Consider the following 23,737-nt stretch of genomic DNA (forward strand, 5'->3'; position numbering starts at 1 on the left):
GGGTCACTGAGCCTATCCCGACCTCTAGGATAAACTGGTTATTTGTTTTAATTGGGGTGAATCTTGTGTTTGCAGAAGCATAGATCCCTGTTCTCGGTGTGCTGGTGTTTTTATCGCGATATCTTAGACGAGAACTCAGGTGTCCCATACCAAAACAGATCTCCATGGAGCTCGTGGATGAAGTAAAGGAAATTTTCCCTCGAAGACGACCGTCTTTTTCTTTTCAGGTTTACTGTTAAGTTAGACGGCTAACCGGATAACTCGCTAACTGAAACCCGCGCTGGAATGTAAAGAAAAGCGGTAAATAAAGCTAACTTAAACTCTTTAGTTTCCAGTTAGCTAAAAACTAACTGTAGCTACCCCGCGGCTGTGTGGAGCCCGTTTTCATAGCGCGAGGAAGATTTTTTAATGAACTCATAAAACGTATAAAAATGTTAAAAATCGGAATTTAGAAAGCGTTTTTCAATCATTACGTATATTTACATTTTCTGTTTGATTCATCTGTGTGATGCGAGCAGCAGGTTTTCGGTAATCAGTGTTGATCTTCTTTTGGTTTTTTTATTACAGTTTTAAAGAATTGCTGAAAAGCTGCGCGGTTTTATTTGTTACTTCTTAGTTCAGCCTGATGCTATTTAATGTTAGCAGCAGGTTTGCTATAGTGACTCGTATTGTTCTTTTGACTTAGGTTTTCATAGTCACATTTTGGACATGTTTTTGGTAATGACAATTTAATAATATTAAAAATAATTTGTAATTAAATTAAGCACCCTGCAGGCAAAAAAAGGAACATGTCACACATCAGTAAAAAAATGTTTTTGGGAAATAAACACAACTAATTAGAAAGTGTTTTTTTATAAGAATAATTCTGTCAAATTTAAAAGGTTTATTGATTTTCTTTGTTACATGTGTGTGTTTGTCACCAAACCTCATGAACTCTGTTGTTATGCTGATAAACAGAAGAACAAAGCAGTGATTTACAATATTAAGATTTTAAATTAGAATATAATTTTATAATAAGCTCAAGGTCCAAATGGTAATAACATTAAAAAAAAGACACACAGAGGAATTAAATTACAAGTAAAACATAAATCATAAACGTTAAAACGTATCCAATACCATTGCTTTAACTAAAAGTGCTGTTCTTGATGTTGGTGAGGGTTAGAATGATGTCATCCTCTGAAACATAGAGATGTTAAACAAAACAATTAGTGAGATTTCTTTAACAGCGTGGAGAGTGTTATTTTCGACACCAACGAACTTCATACTCACTGCACCACCGTGGTTTTGTATTTTCATCTTGTTTTAAATTACCTATGAAAATAAAAGACATCTCTAGGTTTTAGAAATCTTCTAACTGTATAAAGTTGATCTGCAAATACAGCAATGTGGGAGAATATTTTTAAGTAGTAGATCTGCAGTTTAGTGTTTGTGAAATCTATGATAATGTTTCTTTTCCTGTTTGCTCTGCACATCTTTGTGACTTGTTGCTTTGCTGTGGTTTGTGTGATAACCTAAAGAGTTTAAGGGTGGAGGGAATCATCCTTTATCAGCATCCTCGGCGATGTTCTGCATGTTCCCTTCTCACCAGACTCAGCAGGGAGCTCAAATGTTCTGGAGTCATTTTTCTTCAGTACTTCTCTGGGAGGTTTTGTGTTCGTTTTTGGCCTTACATTGTGCTTGTGAATAATGAGTGGGTGAATAGACATTATGTCCCTTAATTGTGCTTCTCCATAGACGTTTTCCTTTGTTCCATTTCTTTTTGTTAGAGAAAGTGGTATTTGAAGGAACTTTGATTAAAAATCCGTGTTTTCTAGTTTAATCCTTCATATCACATCAGGGAGTGCTGAGTCAATAAAGAATAAATGTGTAGGACAGAGGGACTGTAGTTCGTGTTAGAGCCTCTGAATGGGATCTTTTATTGACGTTTGTGCAGATAAAACCTTTTCCTGAGGACATGAAGGTTGATTAGATGCTTCAAAGTCTTGGTCAGTAATCTCATCTTCATTGGAATTTTTTCATGGCGGTTCTATGGTTTGAATCCCAACACTTTACCCGACTACAAGAAAACTGCACGGCAATGCTTCGCTGAGACGGAAAGGGGTGCATTCCGAGGAGCACTTGAAGGCAGCATCGCTCTGATTGAATCAGGACATGCACATTTTTACCCCCCCCCCCCCCCCCCCCCCCCCCCCCCCCCCCCCAGTGACTGGCTGAATCGTGGTCGCCTCCGTTGAGCTGCAGCTTTTTGCTGCGTCTGCCTGTGCAGGATGGGCGCGTGAAACGATGCGGATGAAGTTGGAAAGTGATGAGCGGGGATGCTGAAGCGGCCGGGGAGCCCGCTTTGTTTGGAGGAGCGCAGGGCTTGTGTGCCGCCGTCGTCCCCCAGCTGCTTCCCTGTTGCTTTGTCTTCACTTGGTCCTCTGATACCGACCGGTAGGTGCAGGTCCGCTTTCCCAGCTGAGGGTTGGAGCCCCGCTGTTGTGCCTCGCGGTCACACCGGCAGCTCTTTGTCTTGTCTCTGAAACAGATGGGGGGGATTCTGTCCTTGATGGGACCTCTGATACCAAACAGTGACGGCAGAAGACTTCTGTTTAATGCTGTGGGTCGTTTCATTCGTGCTCTTCTAGAGGCAGCGTGGTATTTTCATGCGTGTTGTGTTTGAAGAAATGCAGCTCCTGTTTCTGCCTGACTGTGTTTCACCGCCAGGAGCTCCTAAATAATTGATTGGACGCTCACCCTGCTGCTCTCACCTCATGCTTTTAATAGACTGCCTGGACTCCTGCATCCTCAGCTGACATAAATGTCTTGGTTAAGTCTGGGAAAGAATTGCCTTCATTACACCAAACGTATAGCTTTCTGAAAACACCAGAATCTGCTGGATGGTAAAGAACGAGCAGAGATTGGGTTTCATTTCCCCTCCAGATGCTCCTGTCCTGAGGAAAATGTTGCCCCCCCCCAGTTCCTTTGTTCCCTCCACCCTGCTGCTCGTGCTGCCAGCCCGGCTCCTCTGGAAGACCCTTTCTTACTTATCTTGCCTCTGTTCTGCTAAGTATTCAGTATTGGTGGATGCTGGATCAGGGAATTCTGGAGGTCCACAAAGGGACTTTGCTTGTGTTCATGGAGTGGACGTGTCGGCACCATGCCGGTCAGGTTGCAGAGGTGTGTGTTTGCGTGCACGCCTCTTCCTCTCCCCTGGATGGCCACCCTTGTCTTCAAGGACGTTGGCAGCTTGTGCAGGAGGGCCGAGGAGCAGACAGAGTTTCTATTGGCCATTCAGAATCCAAATCTTCTTCTGCATCTCTGCAGGGTTTGCTGTCACAGACTGAAGGGCTGCTTGTTGTTGGGCTGAATATGAAGCTTAAAAGTGACACATTTTAATAAAAACTGTCAAAGCATTTCAGTCAGATGTCATAAATTCAAGTTGCTATTTTGACTTTTGCCTGATCTTTATTAGCAGTTTGAGGATAAATATTTACCACGTCGTTTATTAAAGATACAACACAGTCTCTCCTCTTCCTGAGGTTTGCTGCTGTCGGTCTCAGGTATGATGATGTGTTCAGGGTCATCATGGCTGTACAGTCAGACCAGAACGTTGTCACAGACACTTGTGGGCAGAAATGTGTTTGTTTTTGCTTATATTAACCTCATTATGCAAATATCTGCTGACAGGAATATTGTGTCTCTTCTCAATGTGTGTTGGGAATAAGAATATTTGATCCCACAACGGGAAAACTGATTTGTTACCATAGCTTCAAAAAACCCAAATGATGATTAAAAAACAACATAATGAAACAGAAAATAGATAATGCTAAAATACAATGAAGTGAAACATTCCTAAACTTTAAAGCAGCTGAAAGATGAGAATTGGAAAGATGACGACTGTTCTTTTTTAAAATCATGTTCTAATCGCATGTTTTGTTTATTTTTTGTTTTGTATTTCTGAGTATGTTTTGTTGCTTTGGAGCAAAATGTTGTTTACCACAATTATTGTTTATTTTGGAATAAACCTCAGTTTAGTGAACTATAAATAGAAAATCCAGCTGAATAACTTCACTGGACTCAGAGTCAGAGAAGTCGGCTACGATCCGCATTCTGTTCTCACTCTTAAGTTCTGCTAGAACGTTCTAACCCTGGATCCTGATCATGATAGAGACCAAAGACAGATGTTTGATTTGTGTAAACGTGTCTTTGTGTGTGATTGTGTCTGTGTTTCAGTTTGTGTGTTAATAGTGGTTTTGTGTTTCCTCTGAAGGGAGGGGCGTGGTTTGTCAGGGTTGGACTGGGACCAGCAGCCGCTGCAGCGCCCTCTGCAGGTCAGGACCATGAATGTTTACGGGGCTGGGGATGTCGGCGGCACCAGAGACCGGGCGGGTGGGGAGCATTACCGGGAACAGCGGCGGCGCTCCGGCGACCGCTCACGTGACTCCTCCCATGAGAGAGGAGAGGGCGGGCTCACACCCTGCATCAGAAATGTCACCTCCCCAACGCGACAGCACGGTGAGGAAGTCAGAGGAGACACTAAAGTCCTTCTGTGAGACCCGCCTCATGTTCGATCCCGCTCTGCTCACACAGACCGTGAACGCGGCGATGGAGGCTCCTCCTCCAGACCCTCCAGCCCACGTGCCCCCAGGGTTTCTCAGAACTACCACCACATAGGAGGAGGCTATGCGCCCCGGCCCATAGGTTCGCCTGGACTGGACTTCCACTCCCGCCCTGTGGTCCAGGGGCTGTGCGAGCTGGTGTACGTGTATGACGTGAGCAGCAAAGAGCATCGAGGAGCCATCCGGCCAGGAGAACGCGTCACGTTGATCGTGGACAACACCAGATTCGTGGTGGATCCGGCCATCTTCACGGCTCAGCCCAACACCATGCTGGGCAGGTACGGAGTCTGACCGTCTGTTCAAAGAAAAGCTCTTTGAACTTGTTACAAACTTCAATAATCTGTGATTGGAACCTGAAAACAAACGTTTTAACACTGTGTCTTCTAAACCCCTAAAAGTCTATATGGTGCGGAACAATCCAGCGCTCTGGTTTCTGGCTCAATTCGGACACAACCCCACTACTTTTATTAATGCCAAATATGATGTCACGCATTTGTTGAAATAAAAACGTAATAAATATATACATTTTAATTTACAAATTCACACACTCTAATTGAATCACTTCAATTGATAACACCTAATTGAATTAAGTATATTAAACTTACATTTTTATGGCTATCCAAGTCAATGTAATAAGTTGATCTAACTTATTACCAAAATAACCATGCGAATCATCCACAACACTTTAGACATACCGGATCGGTCGAGGCCCGGGTTAACAACGACCGCCACCGATGCTGTTAACCTACAGGGTGTCGGTGGAAATTTGACTACTGTTGGTGGAAGAAAGAGGGGAGGCAGAAGGGTCCGTGGCCAGAGAGAGAAGGGAAAAGGCAGGAACATAGGTTTGAGAATAGGGACTCTTAACGTTGGCACAATGACAGGGAAAGGCAGAGAGCTGGCAGACATGATGGAGAGAAGGAAGGTAGATGTACTGTGTGTGCAGGAGACAAGGTGGAAGGGCAGCAAGGCACGTAGTATTGGAGGAGGATACAAACTGTTCTATCATGGTGTTGATAGGAAGAGAAACGGGGTAGGAGTGATTCTGAAGGGGGAGTTTGTAAACAGTGTTCTAGAGGTGAAAAGAGTCTCAGACAGGATGATGAGCCTAAAGTTAGAAATTGAAGGGGTGATGGTGAATGTAGTCAGTGGGTATGCGCCACAGGTTGGCTGTGAGTTAGAAGTGAAGGAGAGATTCTGGAGTGAGTTGGATGAGGTCATAGAGAGTTTTCCCAGAGGAGAGAGAGTTGTTATTGGAGCAGACTTTAATGGGCATGTTGGTGAGGGCAACAGAGGTGATGAGGAGGTGATGGGCAGGTTTGGTGTGAAGGAAAGGAATCTGGAGGGACAGATGGTGGTGGACTTTGCGAAGAGGATGGAAATGGCTGTAGTCAACACTTACTTCCAGAAGAGAGAGGAACATAGAGTGACATACAGAAGTGGAGGTAGGAGTACTCAGGTGGACTACATCCTATGTAGACGAGGTCATTTGAGAGAGGTTAATGACTGCAAAGTGGTGGTAGGAGAGAGTGTAGCCAGACAGCACCGCATGGTGGTGTGTAAGATGACTCTGGAGGTCAGGAAGAAGAAGAGAGGGAAAACAGAAAAGAAGACCAAGTGGTGGAAGCTACAGAATGAAGAAACTTGTGAGGAATTTAGGCAGAAGTTGAGGCAGGTCCTGGGTGGTCAGGATGAGCTTCCAGAGGACTGGGAAACTACAGCAGAGATTATCAGGGAAACAGGTAGGAAGGTGCTAGGTGTGTCATCTGGAAAGAGGAAAGACGGTAAAGAGACTTGGTGGTGGAATGAGGAAGTACAGGAATGCGTCCAGAGGAAGAGGTTGGCTAAAAGGAAGTGGGATGTAGAAAGGACTGAGGAAGGTAGACAGGAGTACAAGGAAGCGCAGCGTAAAGTGAAGAGAGAGGTGGCAAAGGCCAAACAGAAAGCTTACGATGAGCTATATGACAGGTTAGACACAAAGGAAGGAGAGAAGGACTTGTACAGGCTAGCCAGACAGAGAGACAGAGATGGGAAGGACGTGCAACAGATAAGGGTGATTAAGGACAGAGATGGAAAGGTGCTAACAACCCAAGAGAGTGTACAGAAAAGATGGAAGGAGTATTTTGAGGAGCTGATGAACGAGGAAAATGACAGGGAAAGAAGGGAGGAAGATGTGGTTGTTGTGGAGCAGGAAGTAGCAGAGATTGGAAAGGATGAGGTTAGGAAGGCTCTGAAAAGGATGAAGAGCGGAAAGGCCGTTGGTCCTGATGACGTACCTGTGGAGGTATGGAAGTGCCTAGGAGAGACAGCAGTGGAATTTCTAACAAGGTTGTTCAATAGGATTTTAGAGAGTGAGAAGATGCCTGAGGAATGGAGGAGAAGCGTTCTAGTCCCAATCTTTAAGAACAAGGGTGACACGCAGAACTGCAGCAACTATAGAGGAATAAAGTTGATGAGCCACACAATGAAGCTGTGGGAAAGAGTAGTGGAAGCCAGGCTTAGGAAGAAGGTGGAGATTTGTGAGCAGCAGTATGGTTTCATGCCCCGTAAGAGCACCACTGATGCCATTTTTGCTTTGAGAATGTTGATGGAAAAGTACAGAGAAGGTCAGAAGGAGCTGCATTGTGTGTTCGTAGATTTAGAGAAGGCGTATGACAGGGTGCCGAGGGAGGAGCTGTGGTACTGTATGAGGTCGTCTGGAGTGGCAGAAAAGTATGTCAGAGTAGTTCAGGACATGTATGAGAGAAGTATGACGGTGGTGAGATGTGCTGTAGGTCAGACAGAGGAGTTCAAGGTGGAGGTGGGACTACACCAAGGATCAGCTTTGAGTCCTTTTTTGTTTGCTATGCTGATGGACAGGCTGACAGACGAGGTAAGACAGGAATCTCCCTGGACAATGATGTTTGCGGATGACATTGTAATTTGCAGTGAGAGTAGAGAGCAGGTGGAGGAACAGCTAGAGAGGTGGAGGTTTGCTCTGGAAAGAAGAGGTATGAAGGTCAGTCGTAGTAAGACAGAATACATGTGTCTGAACGAGAGGGATCAAGGTAGAAGCGTTAGGTTACAGGGGACTGAGGTGAAGAAGGTGCAGGAGTTTAAGTACTTGGGGTCAACAGTTCAGTGTGATGGGGATTGTGGAAAAGAGGTGAAGAGGCGAGTGCAGGCAGGTTGGAGCGGTTGGAGGAAAGTGTCAGGAGTGTTGTGTGACAGAAGAGTGCCAGCAAGACTCAAAGGAAAGGTGTACAAGACAGTGGTGAGACCAGCTCTGCTCTATGGGTTAGAGACGGTAACAGTGAGACAGAGACAAGAGGCTGAGATGGAGGTAGCGGAGATGAAGATGTTGAGGTTCTCCTTAGGAGTGACCAGGTTAGACAGGATAAGGAACGAGTACATCAGAGGGACGGCTCATGTTGCCTGTGTCAGCGACAAAGTCAGAGAAGCCAGACTGAGATGGTTTGGACATGTTCAGAGGAGGGATAGTGGATATATTGGTAGAAGGATGTTGGAGATGGAGCTGCCTGGCAGGAGGGCAAGAGGACGGCCAAAGAGGAGATACATGGATGTCTTAACAGAGGACATGAAGTTGGCTAATGTTAGGGTAGAAGATGTCCATGATAGAGTGAGGTGGAAAAGGATGATTCGCTGTGGCGACCCCTGATGGGAAAAGCCGAAAGAGAAAGAACTTAAAACGTTGTTTTTTATTTTTATTTTGTTTATATAATGTAATCCGACACATTTTTCTAAAGTTTCAACCAATGGGCTTTGTGATTTCATATCAAAGACATGAATGACCCAGGAATGTCTTGCATTACAAGGCAGGAATTCACAAGTCGTGTAATCAGTCTTTAATATTAAAACATACAGTGTCTTTCCACTGAAGGGGTTCTGTCATCATCCTCTCCCACACTCTAACTCATGGTGCAGAAAGAAATAAACAAAACAGTTTAAATTACTAGTTAAAACAGAATAAAACAGCTAGACAACAAAACACATGGACAAAAATTCACAATTTAACCCCAATCTGCCCAGATAGGCAAAGATAATGGTATCCCATTATTCATTGCGCTGCCTTTCGTTATGACATCATGACGCATTGACAGCTTCACACCAAAGTTCCACCAAATTAATTGATGTCAGACGTGTTATTTTTAAGTTTAATGAACTTAAAAAATGATTCATTTTCACCAAACTAAATAATTAAGTTAGAACAATGTAAAAAAGTTCATCTTTCCAACTACAGCCAAATACTCTTTTTAGAGTGCAGAGTTTTAAAGATGAAAACTATGATTCATTCATTCATCTTCTTGACCGTTTTTCCCTTTCGGGGTCACGGGGTTGCCGGAGCCTATCCTGGCCACTTGGGCGTAGGCAAGGGATACCCTGGACTGGTCGCCAGTCTGTCGCAGGGTAGAATATCCTCAATCACACATCCATTCACTCTCACACTCACACCTATGGACAATTTAGAGTTGCCAATCAACCTATGAAGCATGTTTTTGGATGGTGGGAGGAAGCCGGAGATCCCGGAGAAAACCCACGCCTGCATGGGGAGAACATGCAAACTCCACACAGAAAGGTCCCCCATTGATGTTGTTTTTTCATGTCCCCCAGCCGGGACTTGAACCGGGGGCCTTCTTGCTGTGAGGCAAGAGCGCAAACCACTGCGCCACCGTGCAGCCACCGAAAACTAGGATGATTTATAAAAAAATATTTTAAATACAATTTTCTTAAATGTCAAAAGCAATGCATTGTGGTCTATATTTGCTAATCTAGTGAGCATAGATGGACACTGGTTCTGGACTACCCCTTAAGTACAATGAAACTGGACTGTAAAAGAAAGTCATCCCTATTTCCACTCAACTACATGGTACTTTTAGTACTAAATACTGGGTATGTATTTGGGGTGCTGACCCTTATCCTAGGGGTAGTTTCTGTGGTAAATTCATGGTAAATACCATGAAACATACGAGTGCAGACCTAAAGGTCAAGGTACTTTATTTGTACTTGCCTTGTTCTTACACGTGGTAAGTACCACAAAAGACACCTTTGCACAACATGTAAATACCCAGTAAGTATATTAAAGATACCCAGTATGTTCCACATAGGTATGAACCAAATAGTACCACATAAATACACAATAAGTACCATGTAAGTACAGAGTAAACACAAAAAAAGTATCATGTAACTACCATGTAAACACACCGTAAGTACCCAATAGATCCCATAAAAAGTACCATGTACATACCCTGAAAGTACCCAGTAGTTGCACAATAAGTCCCATGTAAATACCACTTAAGTACACTGTAAGTACTGTACTGTAAAAGAAAGCCTTACCGGAATTTGCACACAGCATCATTTTTTTCTGGAATTTTACAAAGTAAGTTATTGACTAAGAAGATTATAGTTTTGTAAAACTGCTCTGATCATTCAGCTAGAGATCTGACTTGGTTAAAGAGTTTTTAATATCAGTGGAGCAGCGTCTGCATTAGGACTGGCTATGACCAATAATGATTCGATTCATCAGAGCCTGCATCCATTCAACTCACGACATTTTTTAATTCTCTTGATCCATTCTATTGGATTCGATTTTGAATTGACACAGTTCACACATTTAGACATATTTGTATAGAAGTACAATAATAATCTGTAAATGTTTTGAAGACATTCATATTCATTTGATACAGTTTACATACTGTATAATGCATTAGTGAAATAATAAACCAATGAGATAGTTAACAACATAACACCAGTGTTACATGGTTTCTCAATCGGAGAAGCTCCAACAAAAATGTGCAGATCACTAACATTGTAAAGGTTCTAAACAACCTTATATTACAAACAAAAATGTTCAGCGTCAGTTTTTGCACTACATCTCCCATGATGCATTGGGTTAAAGCAACAGTGTCATTGCAATGACGCTACTCTATTAACTGTCAGAAAAGCCAATGAATGCACACATTAGTCCAGGGGCCCCCAAATCCAGGCCTCGAGGGCCGGTGTCCTACATGTTTCCCAACCAACTTGCCATTGAAGCTCCTTATTGGCTAAACACACCTGATCCAGGTAATCAGCAGGAAATAAGGAAGGTTTTCTGGAAAACCAGCAGGACACCGGCCCTCGAGGTCTGGATCTGTTTTAACGGTTTTCAACTCCTCTTGATGAAATCCGAGGTAAACGGTTTGGTTCTCCTTCGTCATTTGTGTTTATCATTAACAGCCAGACATCCTTGTGTTTGGTCCAAATCACATTTCTAACTAAAACAGTTTTCTAACAATATGTATGTAGCAGGAATTCAGCGTTACTTATGAAAAATTGAAAGAGTTCTGCTTAAATACAAGCAACAAAATAAAAGAAACAGGATTAAGGCTAAGTGGCCAACAGACATATTGAAACTAAATTTAAACTATTTGTTCACCCAAAAGAATTAAAAACATTTTTGGTTACATTTGTGTATAAGACAAACAAAACATTAATAAAACTTCATCGTGTTCACTTTGTATGTAGTTACAATTGAACCCAAACATAAATAAAATGGTGGTCTTTTTTGTATAAAATCTATCACACATGTTGTGATAGTAAAACATAAAAAAAAAAGAACTTATTATTGTTCTCATTTGGTTTTTGTGAGGTTACATAAAATTGCGTGTTGGAACTGGAAGGAAAAACAACTACCTGTACAGATTTTCAACTAATTTAGTTCAAAGTTTTTATTGAAAACTATCACAACTTTTATCACGACATGTAGGAAAACAGCGACATTTTTGGATGCTGGTGTGCCGCCGGATTTCTGTCAAGGAAGAAGTGTACCTTGGCTCAAAAAGGTTGAAAAACACTGCTCTAGAAGATCTGAGCAGAAAACGGTGCTTTAGACCACAAATGGTTACTTTGAAAACATGTTTCCTTAAGAGTTTGGAAATTTAAACAATTTTTATCGTCTTGAGAAAAAAAGTTAAGAGAGTGAAGGATGATTAAAAAAACAGTTCCAGGGAAGAATCAGGCTCTTACAGTTTGCTTCAAAGCACAAAGCTCATCGCATTAGTCGTAACCACAATCACATAATTAGTTCACACCGGTTTTGTCTGGATTTGCCTGCGACTGTCAGCGAGAACTACGGAGAACTTCTGAGCGGCGTTTCTACTTTTAAAGCCATGCGATCATCTCCAGCATTTAATTATAACATGACATGCTGAGTCTGCGAATGCCCGATGAAGAGGAGGGTGGCGTGTTTCAAATTCCAGTGGATTGGAAGAATCGTGAGCCGTCCTATGGGAAATTCCTTTATATGTTAGCATCAAGCTAGCAGACTAGCCCTCACAAATTCTAACGAGAGTATTGTTAGGTCACCGGAAAAGGAAAGGAATAAAAGATGGATCTCTACTTTTATGGGTCAATATTTGATCTACTAAACTTGGATCAATTCAGATCAATAAATCCATGTAATCAACCCAGCCCTAGTCTGCATGTTTGTCTGGGAATCAGCAAGGGTGTAACAGTTATTCAACGTAATCAATAAATTGATTTCTATTCCTACGATCCAACCAGATTGATCTGTCTGAGGCAAGTTGTTAATCGAATCAACCTAAACTATTATAAAATCATTTTAAAAGGAAATCAGTTGAGTATGACCAATATTAGAAAATACCATTTGGATTGAAACACATTAGGTTTATTTTACTATAATGTGAACCTCAGTGGTGGTCCGTGCATCACACACCTGGGCCTTCAGTGGTGCTCCGTCTGATTCCCTCAACCCCTGAACCATTTTATGATGCAGAAACCAGCTTTGCATTGCAGATCAAAAACCTCCTGTAGCCACAATGAATGCCTCTGAATAAACGGAATAAACAAAACAGTAAACAAATCTGCTTATGCAACTACAGCCAAGGAAAAAACATTGAAAATAATCACATACACTTGGAATATTATTTATTATGATGTTGATCATTTCACTCATCAAATAAATCAGATTATTTTGAGACAAAATCCATCCTCCTCTCTCTCTCCTCTAAACAGTCCATCACCCTGTCATGTAGATTATGGTCTTCAGTTCCATCCAGAAGTCCTTTTCTATTCCATCAAGGCCAGTGCGGAGAGCCCAGTCTGTCCAGTTGTGTTTCTGCGTAGGTTTGAATCCGCTTTAGAGCTGAAAATGTCCGCTGGACAAACGCAGTGGACACAGGAACGGCCAGCATCAAACACACAAATCTGTACAGCTGCTTCACGATTCACTCAGATTTTTCTGATGAAGGAAGTCAAGGAGATCAATGAGAGATTTTCCTGCTAAATCCTCCATGGAGGACATTACAGTCAGCTCTGTTTTTAACTGAGACACGTCAAAAAGTGTTCCATGGCTCTGTGTCAAACTGGACAAGGCCGCATGGGACTTCCTGAAACTTCTGTCCAATCAGAAGGTCTGAATACTGTGACGTAAATCTGCTAGAATGCCCTGCTGACACCAACTCACAGTTGACTGATTGGTTGAAGGAAATTAATGACCAACATTGATTTTGCATTAGAGGGCCTGCAGAACAGACATTGAAGGTCTCTTTAACTCTGACCCTGCCTGGCAACAGAGGACAGCTGAAATGTGAATGGTTATATGCTAAAATGAGAAAATACGTCTGTTTGGAAGCAGCATAACCATCATAAACACAATAAAAGGAAATGGACAGACCATTTGGAATGATTTAATGAATATGCATGGACAAAATACAAATTACAATCGATTGTGATATTTTTAGCCTTGAAGGCCCTGACGGCCCACCGCTGGTGAAAACAACCAAGTGCATCACAACAGACATGTGATGTCAGTAAAAACTGATCAGTCCATCATTCCAGTCCAATGTGTGGATCTTCATCTACATCCAATGGTAATCACAGAGAATGTGTTTTTCTTTCTTGGTTTGTGTTCTAGGATGTTTGGTTCTGGTCGGGACAACAACTTTACTCGACCCAATGAAAAAGGCGAGTTTGAGGTGGCAGAAGGCATCAGCTCCACAGTCTTCAGAGCCATCCTGGTGAGTGATGAAGATGAGGAAAGTCCTCACTGAGAAGTATGGGACTTGATTGACATGTAGATTGGCCAATCGGACATCGTCTGAAGCAGACGTCACTGCAAATGCACATTGTGTTCTTTAAAGGATGATACCTCACTGAGATGCTGAAGTTGTGTGAAGCTCACAGAAGCCGGTCTGAGTTTTGCAGCTCGTCCAGCTTCAATGCATTGAAGGGCTGCTGTCTGTTTTCAGAACAGAGCATCACATTTCCAATGTCCCTGATGTTTCAAGAATTTTCCTAGAAAACGTAGAAAAAAATATATTTCCACAAATGCACAGCAAATCAATTTGTTACTTCGACAACAGAACAGTTAAAAAGACAGATGAGGAAAGATGGATCAGCGAGGAAAAATGTGTGAAATTCAGTTTATTAAAATAAAAAATGGACTTTGAATTAACTGAATTGATTTGATAGAAACACAAGTTCAGTTCTTTCTCTCATTTATTGTCCTCTAGAACATATTGGACATTTATCACATCAAGGGAAATTCTTTTTAAAGTAAATGAAATAAGAAAAATGAGAAAAAATACTTTTCCTAAGGAGTCAAAATAAAAACGTTTGACAAACGACAAGGAGAGGATCGGGAGATTGTTTTCTGACTAATATAGAAATTTTTTCTTGTAAATGTATGCTGCAAACACCGTTCATTTAATCAATTTTCATTCAATAAAACTTTCTTTTTTTCTTTTCTTTGTAAACTTATATTATCTTACTTTAACTTTGTTTCACAGACAGCAATGATGGCAAAGAAAAAGTCACCAGAAGCATCAACTGACGCTTCTTTTGTCCAGACTAAAGAAATTTCTGTGGGCTCAGATCAGGATCAGCTTTAAATGAATAAAAAAAAACATAAAATAAAACTTAAAAAAAGTTTTAAACTCAAACTTTAAAGAAATGTTAAAAATGCAAAGAAAAAACAGTAAATTTGAAGATTCTGTACAACAAATTTTACACCTAAAACTGTTACCAAATAAAAAGATGTGTACTTGGAACAGCTGCCGTTCTGTATTTTCTACTTTTATATTATTTCTTTCTTTTTTTCTTCATTGTCAGTCTTTAATTTACAGTTTTTAATTCAGACGTTTGCTTTTGAATTTGATTAATTAGTTTTGCGTGATGTAGGCCTGCACAATATACCGCAAATTTATCGTTATCGCAATATCCAGCTCTGCAATAGGCATATCGCAAAAGACGGCGAATATCGCAATAAATCGTAAACCCAAAATGTGTTAAAACAATCTTATGCCAGCTTGACGCATTTAACAAATCAAATAAATCCCTTTATGCTATGACCAATCAGATGGACGCCTTCCCATTGTTTACCAATCAGATGGAGGCCTATTATGTTAGATGTTTGTCACCTATGTCGATGAGGGTCATTTGGATTATAATTTTAAACTGTTGCAATGAAATGGGAATGATGTTTTTGGTTATTTTTCTATTTGTTTATATACCGTAAATTATATCGTTATCGCAATATTAATCTCTAATATCGCACATCGCAAGTTTTCCTCATATCGTGCACCCCTAGCGTGATGCTGTTCTTCATCATAATCTCTATCATGTCCCGGTAGCCAATGGGCTCTTAGCCCCACCGCCACACTGAAAACACTAGAAACAAAAAATCCTTCTTTAGGACGAAGAGCAAGAGAAACAACAGCAGCTCTTATTAATGAGGTTGACTTTTTATTTGGTGTCAAATTTAGGTTTATATTTTTCTTATTCAGTTTTTTTTTACAATGTCTATTGTTCAAATGAACAGTGGTGCTTTTCCATTCATTTGAAGCAGATCCTGGTGTGACCCGTAGATTTCATTCACTGTCAGAGCCAGTTTAGCTCGTGCTGGTTTGCGGCGCCGTCCGTGAAACCAGGGTTCGACTCCGGCTGCTCCCTGTTCCCTTCTCTACTTCTGTGCCGGTCCCAAGCCCGGCTGCTTTGAGAGGGTTGCGTCAGGAAGGGCATCCGGCGTAAAACATTGCCATGTTTACCATGCGACTCGTTCGCTGTGGCGACCCCTGATGGGAAAAGCCGAAAGGGAAACATCATTGCTATGACAGTAGATGAGAAACTTCTCTTTCAGCCTCCAGTGGTCATTTGTGGAACTGCAACACTTCTGGCTTTACTTTACATTCAGAAGCAGGGGGGTGGGGGTGGGGGCTCATTTGACAAGGACACCTTTACCTGATCAATGACCAGCTGGAGTGTAGCCTCATAGATGTTTGGTCTCCTGGATGAAGAGAAATGTGGCGACTTTATGCAGAGTTACTGAGATTTTTAAACAAAAATCTATCTTTTTTCTTCCTCTTCTCCTGCTGCATGACTGTGTTTCTCTCTCGTGAGGATGAAGCATAGAAACCAAACAAAGTCAAAGCAGACAGGGGGCGGGGCTTCAGCAGCTCCCGTCTCCCCCTCCTCTCTGGCTTTCACCCCCCCTCCCTCTCTGAGCGAGGCAGCATTAATAATGGCGTCTTGTTTTTCCTTCTCTGCTTGTGTGCGCGCATGACCGCCCGCCTCCCGGGTTCATCCGTGTGTTTGTGTGTGCATGTGTGGACAAAAATGGCAGGATTACTACAAGTCTGGAATAATCCGCTGCCCTGATGGCGTTTCCATCCCTGAGCTGAGGGAGGCGTGTGACTACCTCTGCATCTCCTTCAGCTACAGCACCATCAAGTGCAGAGACCTCAGTGAGTACCAGCCGCCGCTGTGGCGCCAGGCTGTAGCTGTTCTCCCTCCATGCACCGTTGGGTGAGTGTGGACGGCTTTGCTGCGCTGGAGAAGTGCTGCTGTTAGGAAAAGATGCTTCTTGCTCCTTCTTTACCTAGAAAGCCGGACGGCGCTCTGCAGCTTCAGGCAGCTTCAGGCAGCTTCTCGCCGCTCTGCTTCAGATGTTCGCTGGGTTTGTGTGGGAGGAGCCGCCTCAGCTCTCAGGCTGCTTTAAGAAGGTCATGTGTAGCTTCTTATGCAGCCGCATAATCTAGTGGAGAAACTAGTTAAACTGATGCTTTTTGTTCTGGTTTCTGCTTCAAGGAAAGACTTGTCCCCTCAGAAGGAGTCTAATGCTTCCCCTCACTGTTGATAGAAATGTGAAAGGGAATGTTCAAGCCCGTCAGCTTAAAGCAGCACTGTGTTTAAACAGAGTGAAAATGGAACTTAAGTCGTTGTTTGTGGGTGGAGGGGTGACGGGATGTTTTTATGAGAGGCTTTCCTCTCCTCAACGCTGCAGCCCAAGCTTCTGCTGAACTATTTAAACTGGTTTAGGCTGATTAAATAGGAAAACGTGTCAGAGGGATGTTTTGATTCTATGATTTTACACACAACTTAAGTAAATCATGAAATCCTGCTTTTTCTTAAAATACTTTTCTCTGCTTTGGCTGTTTTGTGACATCATATTATGTTCATCAGAATTTTGACCTTAAATCTCACAGGCGTGTTAAGCAAGGCGTCGCCCTCCTCTGGTCGTCAGGAGAAGTGCAGGTGTGTTCTAGCGGCTGCTGTTGGTTTTTCTGACAGCTGTGCTAAAGTGGGGATTTTCAATGGTTGGATTGTTTTCCTGGATATTTTTATTTTATTTCAAACATCTTTTAAACAGATTTGAAGGACACCATCCCCCCCCCCCCCCCCCCCCCCCCCCCCTACCATCACGCTTCAGTGTTAGAGTCCTCACAGGTGATGTGTGGGAATGGACGATAAGGTTTATTTTGAGGGAAAAGGAGGAGAACTTTGATGGGATGCTGGGGGGGCGGGTTTGTGATGGAGCTGACCTGCCTCTTCCTCCCCCCCTCCCTTCAGGCGCCCTGATGCACGAGCTGTCCAACGACGGAGCACGGCGTCAGTTCGAGTCTTACCTGGAGGAAATGGTGCTGCCGCTGATGGTGGCCAGCGCCCAGAGCGGCGAGCGAGAGTGCCACGTGGTGGTACTGACCGATGACGACGTGGTGGACTGGGACGAGGAGTACCCGCCTCAGATGGGGGAGGAGTACTCGCAGAGTAAGACATCCCCCGCTCTGGATTTCATGTCTCATCCAGCAACACTATCCAGGAACCACCAGGGCTCACCTGAACGGCACCAAGGGGCGCCTTTTGCAGTCCATGGGTTTCAGGGGGTAAAAAAAAATGTAACACGTACTACAAGCTTTTCGTCCCGCCCACTTCACTCTTACTTACCGTAATTTCCGGACTATAAAGCCACCTGATTATAAGCCGCACCAATTACGTTTTTAAAGGATAAAACATTTAGTACATACATAAGCCGCACCTGTCCATAAGCCGCACGTGCCCACATTGAAACATGTGTTGTAAAATGAGGATGTGTATGTGCTGATACCACGCGCCTGTCTGTGTAAGAAAAAGAGAGGGCGTGCAGCGCAAGAGGGAGCGAGAGAGCACAGCGGAAGTGTGTGGGGGGGGGAGAGTTCATGTTTGATATACAGGGGGAAGGGGAACAAGGGGTAGTAAGGAAGGGGTAGTAGTAGGAAGGGGTAGTAAAAGAAGGTTTCCCCCAGAGGAATGATGAAGGGTTCTTTTTTAACCCGCTCTGGAGGCTCTGAGGGTCCAAATGGGGAAGTGAACCCCGAAGGAAGATCCGCCTTCAGCGGAGAGGAAAGAAAGAAAAAAAAAAGTAGTCGCAGGAAAGGCTCAACACATGATGTATTTACAAAGAACGACGGTACACAGGAAGAGTTTTAATAATATACCTGAGCTTTTCTTTCCAAACAGTCCCTGTGACGTGTCAGAAACACGGCAGCAATATGGTAGTAACAGCACTAACAGGGGTGGTTAAAAAACATACCGGTAAAAGTCACTGAGAGCAGCAGTAACTTATAGACGCGTGCTGCACAGAGGCTAGCGCTGTGCCGGAAGTTTTCTTCCACAACAGTTACACACCATAACACAGCACTGACAGGGCTGTTTTAAAAAAACATGAACGTAAAAGTCACTGAGAGCTTTCTTTATCTTCCTCCTGTGCACTGAAACCATGGAAGTCTTCCTCCTCAGTGTTGGATTGGAATAGTGTCAGATATTCTTCGCCACACTCTCTCAGTGTCTCCTTCGTTGTTCCTGTCAGTGTCACTCTGAGGTAAATTCTCTCCTGAGCTCGCGCTGTCCTCTCCGTCACGCAGCAGACCGGCTTTTCCAAACCCGTTGGTGATTTTTTCACACTGCTTTTAACTTGAAAGCTGCGTCATCTGCATTTCTCCTTGCATTTTCCATGATGAGAGTCTGTTCGTGCTATTCATTCATAAAGCAAGAATTTACATTAAACGTGCGTCCCCTCGACACAGATACCGCTTGTCTCACTCTTACCCTTTCTGCTCGAGCGCCCCTAGCGGCCGTTAGAAAAAATGCATTAAAAAAATAGAAGGATAAAAATGCATAAATTAGCTGCATCATTGAATATGCCGCAGGGTTGAAAGTGTGTGACAAAAGTAGCTGCTTCTAATCCGGAAATCACGGTACCCTTGCATGTTGTTCAGGTCGAGCCTTAAAAGAAGGAATGGAAGGAGCTGCACTGAAACTCAACCAGATTCCTGAATTCTGCGCTTGTGTTCTTGACCTGTTGTTTATTTTCCAAAGAGAGGAAAACGTTTTGTAGCCTAAAAACAGACAGAAAGTGTGTGGTGTCTCTGCAGTCATCTACAGCACCAAACTCTACCGCTTCTTCAAGTACATCGAGAACAGAGACGTGGCCAAGTCTGTGCTGAAGGAGCGAGGGCTCAAGAAGATCCGGCTGGGAATAGAAGGTGAGTCGTCTGCCGGATCGTGACACTCAGCCTCATCAGAACTACCAGCAACTTCTTTCCACTCCTGGAGAAACCTTTTGAATGTTCTCGTTATCACCTGATGATGAGACTCGTATGGAGATCTGGGTTCCCATGAGCACAGACTGTATGTGAGAACTGGACTGAGTGAGGGGGACGTCATCCATAGAAAATGGTTCACCTCAAGCTCCAACCAAATCTAAGTCCATTCAGTCCATTTTTTGTGATACAGACGCCGCCATGTTGGAACTAGTCGACGTTCAGGGATTGGTCCGTGTTTCTATGACAACCACTTTGGCCACAGGAGTGAGCTTGTTGAAAGGCCACACCCCTACCACTTAGAAGTGGGCTCAGGAGAATCTGTCAAACGCTTTCGACATGAAACCCCCCACCTTTATTGAGGCATCTGATTGGTCAGTGTATGACTTGAATAACTTGTGCTTCAGAAAAAATATTGATAAAAATAGGAAGAAAATGTTTAAAGAAAAGAAAAAAGGTATCAGATCAAGAATGAGTCTTCTGACCAATAGAATGAGTAACAGCTGTTTATTTCTCTGTAGAAGTCTATGGAAGTTTGGCTTCCCAGCAGGCACTTCCTGTTTGGAATGCCAGGGGAGAGGAGTCAAAGTCCAGTTCTCGTATACAGTCGATAGAACAAACTCAGTTTGTCTAGCTTTAAAGGTGTTTAGTTTCCTCAAACTGAGGTTTGCTGCAGGAGCGCATCGCCGGTGAGCCACCCGAATGACTTCTGGAACGCCGCTTCCTGAACCAAAAGCGCTGAATATGATGTTCTGCGTGCAAAGAGAAGCATCTCAAGTAGGGCTGCACGATATGAGGAAAACTCGCGATATGCGATATTGGTGATTAATATTGCGATAACGATATAATTTGCGGTATATAAACAAATGTCAAACCAACCAAAAACATAATTTCCATTTCAACAGTATAAAAATTATACTCCAAATGACCCTTGTCGACATAGGAGGCAAACATCAAACATAAAAGGGCTCATCTGATTGATCAACAACGTAAACGGGTCCTTCGGATTGGTTAAACGCATAAAGGGATTTATTTCATTTATTCAATGTTTCAAGCTGCCATGAGTTTGTTTTAGCACATTTAACCCTTGTGCTATCTTAGATGACCCCCCCCCCCTCCTTACATTGACATGTTCTCCCTACCATGACAAAGGTGGATAAAGGTGGAAAGACTTCATGTAATCCATGGACACCAGTGAAGATCACAAATCATTGAAGAAAAAAGGTTCAGAGCACTGTCTAGTGGGTCTAGATGACCCAACTCCCAATGTTAAAGTGCCTAGGATAGCACAAGGGTCAAGGTAACCATTTATTGCGATTTTCGCCGTCTTTTGCGGTATGCATATTGCACAGCTTGATGTCGCGATAACGATAAATTTGCGGTATATTGTGCAGGCCTAATCTCAAGCTAAACCCTGTTCAGTCCTGTAAGGGCCCCCTAATTAGATTCAATTCAACTTTATTGCCCCCACACAGATGACAAAATGGGCTTTAAATCTGAGCAACAAACTTGAAGAAAATACCAGATTATAGTTATTCAAATGCTGTTGAAAGATAGAAGTAGGATTTGTGCAGAATAGGATTTACCCATAAAACCTTTCACAGATGTTCTAAAACAGCGGTCCCCAGCCACGGACCGGTTTGCTGTGTGGCAAAATTCTCACGGACGTGCCTAGGATAGCACAAGGGTTAATTCCCTGTGATGCCAGTTCCGACAGTGACCCCTGCAGCCTGTGGAACTCTGACAGCAGACCAAACGTGCACGTGACGACACTACAATACAACAAAATAATATGACCTGCATGAAAACTGTGGTATTTTCTAAACATAACAATAAACATGAATTATGACATGAGCAACATCTTCTCTGCCCACAACTCTCCCTGGTCGTTATTATTATAACATTTAAACATGCCTTCAAAATAAGTGCATGGAAAATCCAACTAACCTCAATGCTGAATGGTGCGTGGGAATCTCCTGTTGGGATAAATCCATATTGTAAGTAGGACTCCTGATACTGTCTATCAAATGTAGCTTTCTTTTTTTGGAAGTGGAAGGCTCCTCTTCTGTCTCCTGGCTGGGCCTTTTCCACTTGGCAAAGAAACTTTCCAAAGACGTTTGTTTTTACATTCATTTAGCTAGCTCCTGGCTTTTATTTTAGCGGTATCCTATCACGTGACCGAGACGAGAAAATTGGCCTGCGTCAAGAGTGACATAGAGGAATGGAACAGAGAAATGGGCAATTTTTCAAAATAAAACATCTTTCAGATTCTGAAATTAAAAAAAAACGGAAGTCATGTAAGTTATTTTATTTTTTCTGTGCGGTACCAAATGACCCCGGGGGTTGGGGATGATCTAAACTACTGAACACATTAACACAATCAAACTAGCACGGATTAGCCACAATCATCCCATCACTTAAACAAAATCTAATCTCAGAAGGATTCATTCTTCTTCCAGATTAAATGATCCAGGTTGTCAAACAGAATCCAGACACTTTTCTGCTTCGACAGAGGAGTTCGTTTTCTAAAGCTTTGCATTTGTGAAGGAGGTGATGCAGCCGATTCCTGCTCTGGTTCCTCTGATGGTTCATGTTCTCCCTCTGCAGGATATCCCACCTATAAGGAGAAGGTAAAGCGGCGTCCCGGCGGCCGTCCTGAGGTCATTTACAACTACGTCCAGCGCCCCTTCATCCGCATGTCCTGGGAGAAGGAGGAGGGGAAGAGTCGCCACGTGGACTTCCAGTGTGTCAAGTCCAAGTCCAGCACCAACCTGGCTGCAGCAGCCGCAGACATTCCCCAGGACCAGCTGGTGGCGCTGCAGCCGCCGGGGCCGCAGGTGGACGAGCTGGACAACCTGCCAGGCGCCAGCGAGCCGCACCATCCCCCGTCTGGGCCCGGGGTGGAGCCCCAGCCCGGCCAGCAGCTTCAGGACAGCCCCCTCCAGGCCCCGGCCAGCCAGCAGCACAGCAGCCGCGCCCACAACAGCTACCGCTACGGGCTGGACCCCCACACGCCGTCCCCCTCTGCGTGATGGCGCCTCCCTCCAGCAGGAAGTGCTTCAATCCAAAGACTGCAAAGGGACAAAAACTGACACACAGTCAATCCCACCCTTTCAAAATTAAAGCACAGCCCCCCCCGCCTCTTCTCGGTTGGGGGAAAGCCACTTTTCCTTCTGTCGCACAAAGTCTCTCCCTGACCTAAGGGGGGGCTGCTACGGCAAATGGGGGCTCCTGTCCAGCTGAGGGGGGGGGCACTCCGCTTTCCACAGAAGAGATTGTGAAGAGGTCACTGAGCCGCACAGACGCATCATTGTCACATGCAGGAAGGGGGGGTCCGTTTTCTAATAAACGTTTTCACAATGAGTGTTGCCTCAGAACTGTTTTCTGGAGGAAAATGCAGCGAGAAGAAAATCCTGAAGGGACGGCGCGCTCCTCGCATCACGCTCCAAAACGCCGGAGGCCTCTGAGCTCACAGGTCTGAGTGGGTTTGCAGGCAGGTGAAGGAAAGACCTGCAGGGAGGCTGCGTCCAGCGTTACCTTCAGGCTTTCATCAAGAGAAAAGCGTGCAGCTCTGCCAGAGCTGGCGGGAAACGGCCTAACACTGGAAAAAACAGGATATTTTCAGCAGAAGTAGTAGAACTAGTCTTGTTTAGATTTCATAAAAATAGTTTATTAGGACAAAATGAAATCTTGAAATCAGCTATAAACACTCACATTTGGGTATAAGACTCAGAATCAGCGCGTTTTGCTCAAAATTGGTTTTATATCGGCAACCCTTGTGCTATCCTAGGCACTTTACCATTGGGAGTTGGGTCATCTAGACCCACTAGACAGTGCTCTGAACCTTTTTTCTTCAATGATTTGTGATCTTCACTGGTGTCCATGGATTACATGAAATCTTTCCACCTTTATCATGGTAGGGAGAACACCTCAATGGAAGGGGGGGGGGGGTCATCTAAGATAGCCCAAGGGTTAAGAGGATGAGCGCGCCTGGCTCTGCCTCCTGCCTCCTTCCTGGGTCGGTCCTCCCCAGTCTCCTTCAGGGTTCACTACGTCCGTTTTTTGCGGCTGTGATGTGGTTCTGCAGGACATCAGCTCTGCTTGAAGCCAAGGACTGATGTGAATGATGCTTCTCCACTGCAGCCATGCAGAGTTAACTCCGCCTCTTTGAGCGGAGGTCAGTTCACATAGCTCTGTGGCTCCTCCTCTTTGAGCAGCTGGATGGCAACATCACTTAAAAATACCATAGGGCAGCTGTGATTGGTTGTTCTCAGCGCCTCC

The 23,737-nt window shown here is 43.7% G+C and overlaps 1 protein-coding gene across 2 annotated transcripts; it reads left to right on the top strand.

Moving 5' to 3' along the window:
• Positions 1-118: 118 nt before the first annotated feature.
• Positions 119-22,820, top strand: LOC101162650 (BTB/POZ domain-containing protein 10). 2 transcript variants are annotated; one of them, XM_023955411.1, is made up of 8 exons: positions 119-300; positions 4,253-4,497; positions 4,573-4,879; positions 13,516-13,618; positions 16,222-16,342; positions 17,448-17,645; positions 19,289-19,399; positions 22,064-22,820. In XM_023955411.1, exons 2-8 carry the CDS (start codon positions 4,323-4,325, stop codon positions 22,486-22,488), a joined length of 1,440 nt encoding a protein of 479 aa, XP_023811179.1. In that variant the 5' UTR covers positions 119-300; positions 4,253-4,322; the 3' UTR covers positions 22,489-22,820. The 2 variants fall into 2 exon arrangements, with proteins under 2 accessions (XP_023811179.1, XP_023811178.1); XM_023955410.1 differs by lacking the exon at positions 119-300 and adding an exon at positions 2,227-2,433.
• The last annotated feature ends 917 nt before the right edge of the window (positions 22,821-23,737 follow it).

Source organism: Oryzias latipes, chromosome 6, assembly GCF_002234675.1.
Source record: "Oryzias latipes chromosome 6, ASM223467v1".
NCBI lineage: Eukaryota > Metazoa > Chordata > Actinopteri > Beloniformes > Adrianichthyidae > Oryzias > Oryzias latipes.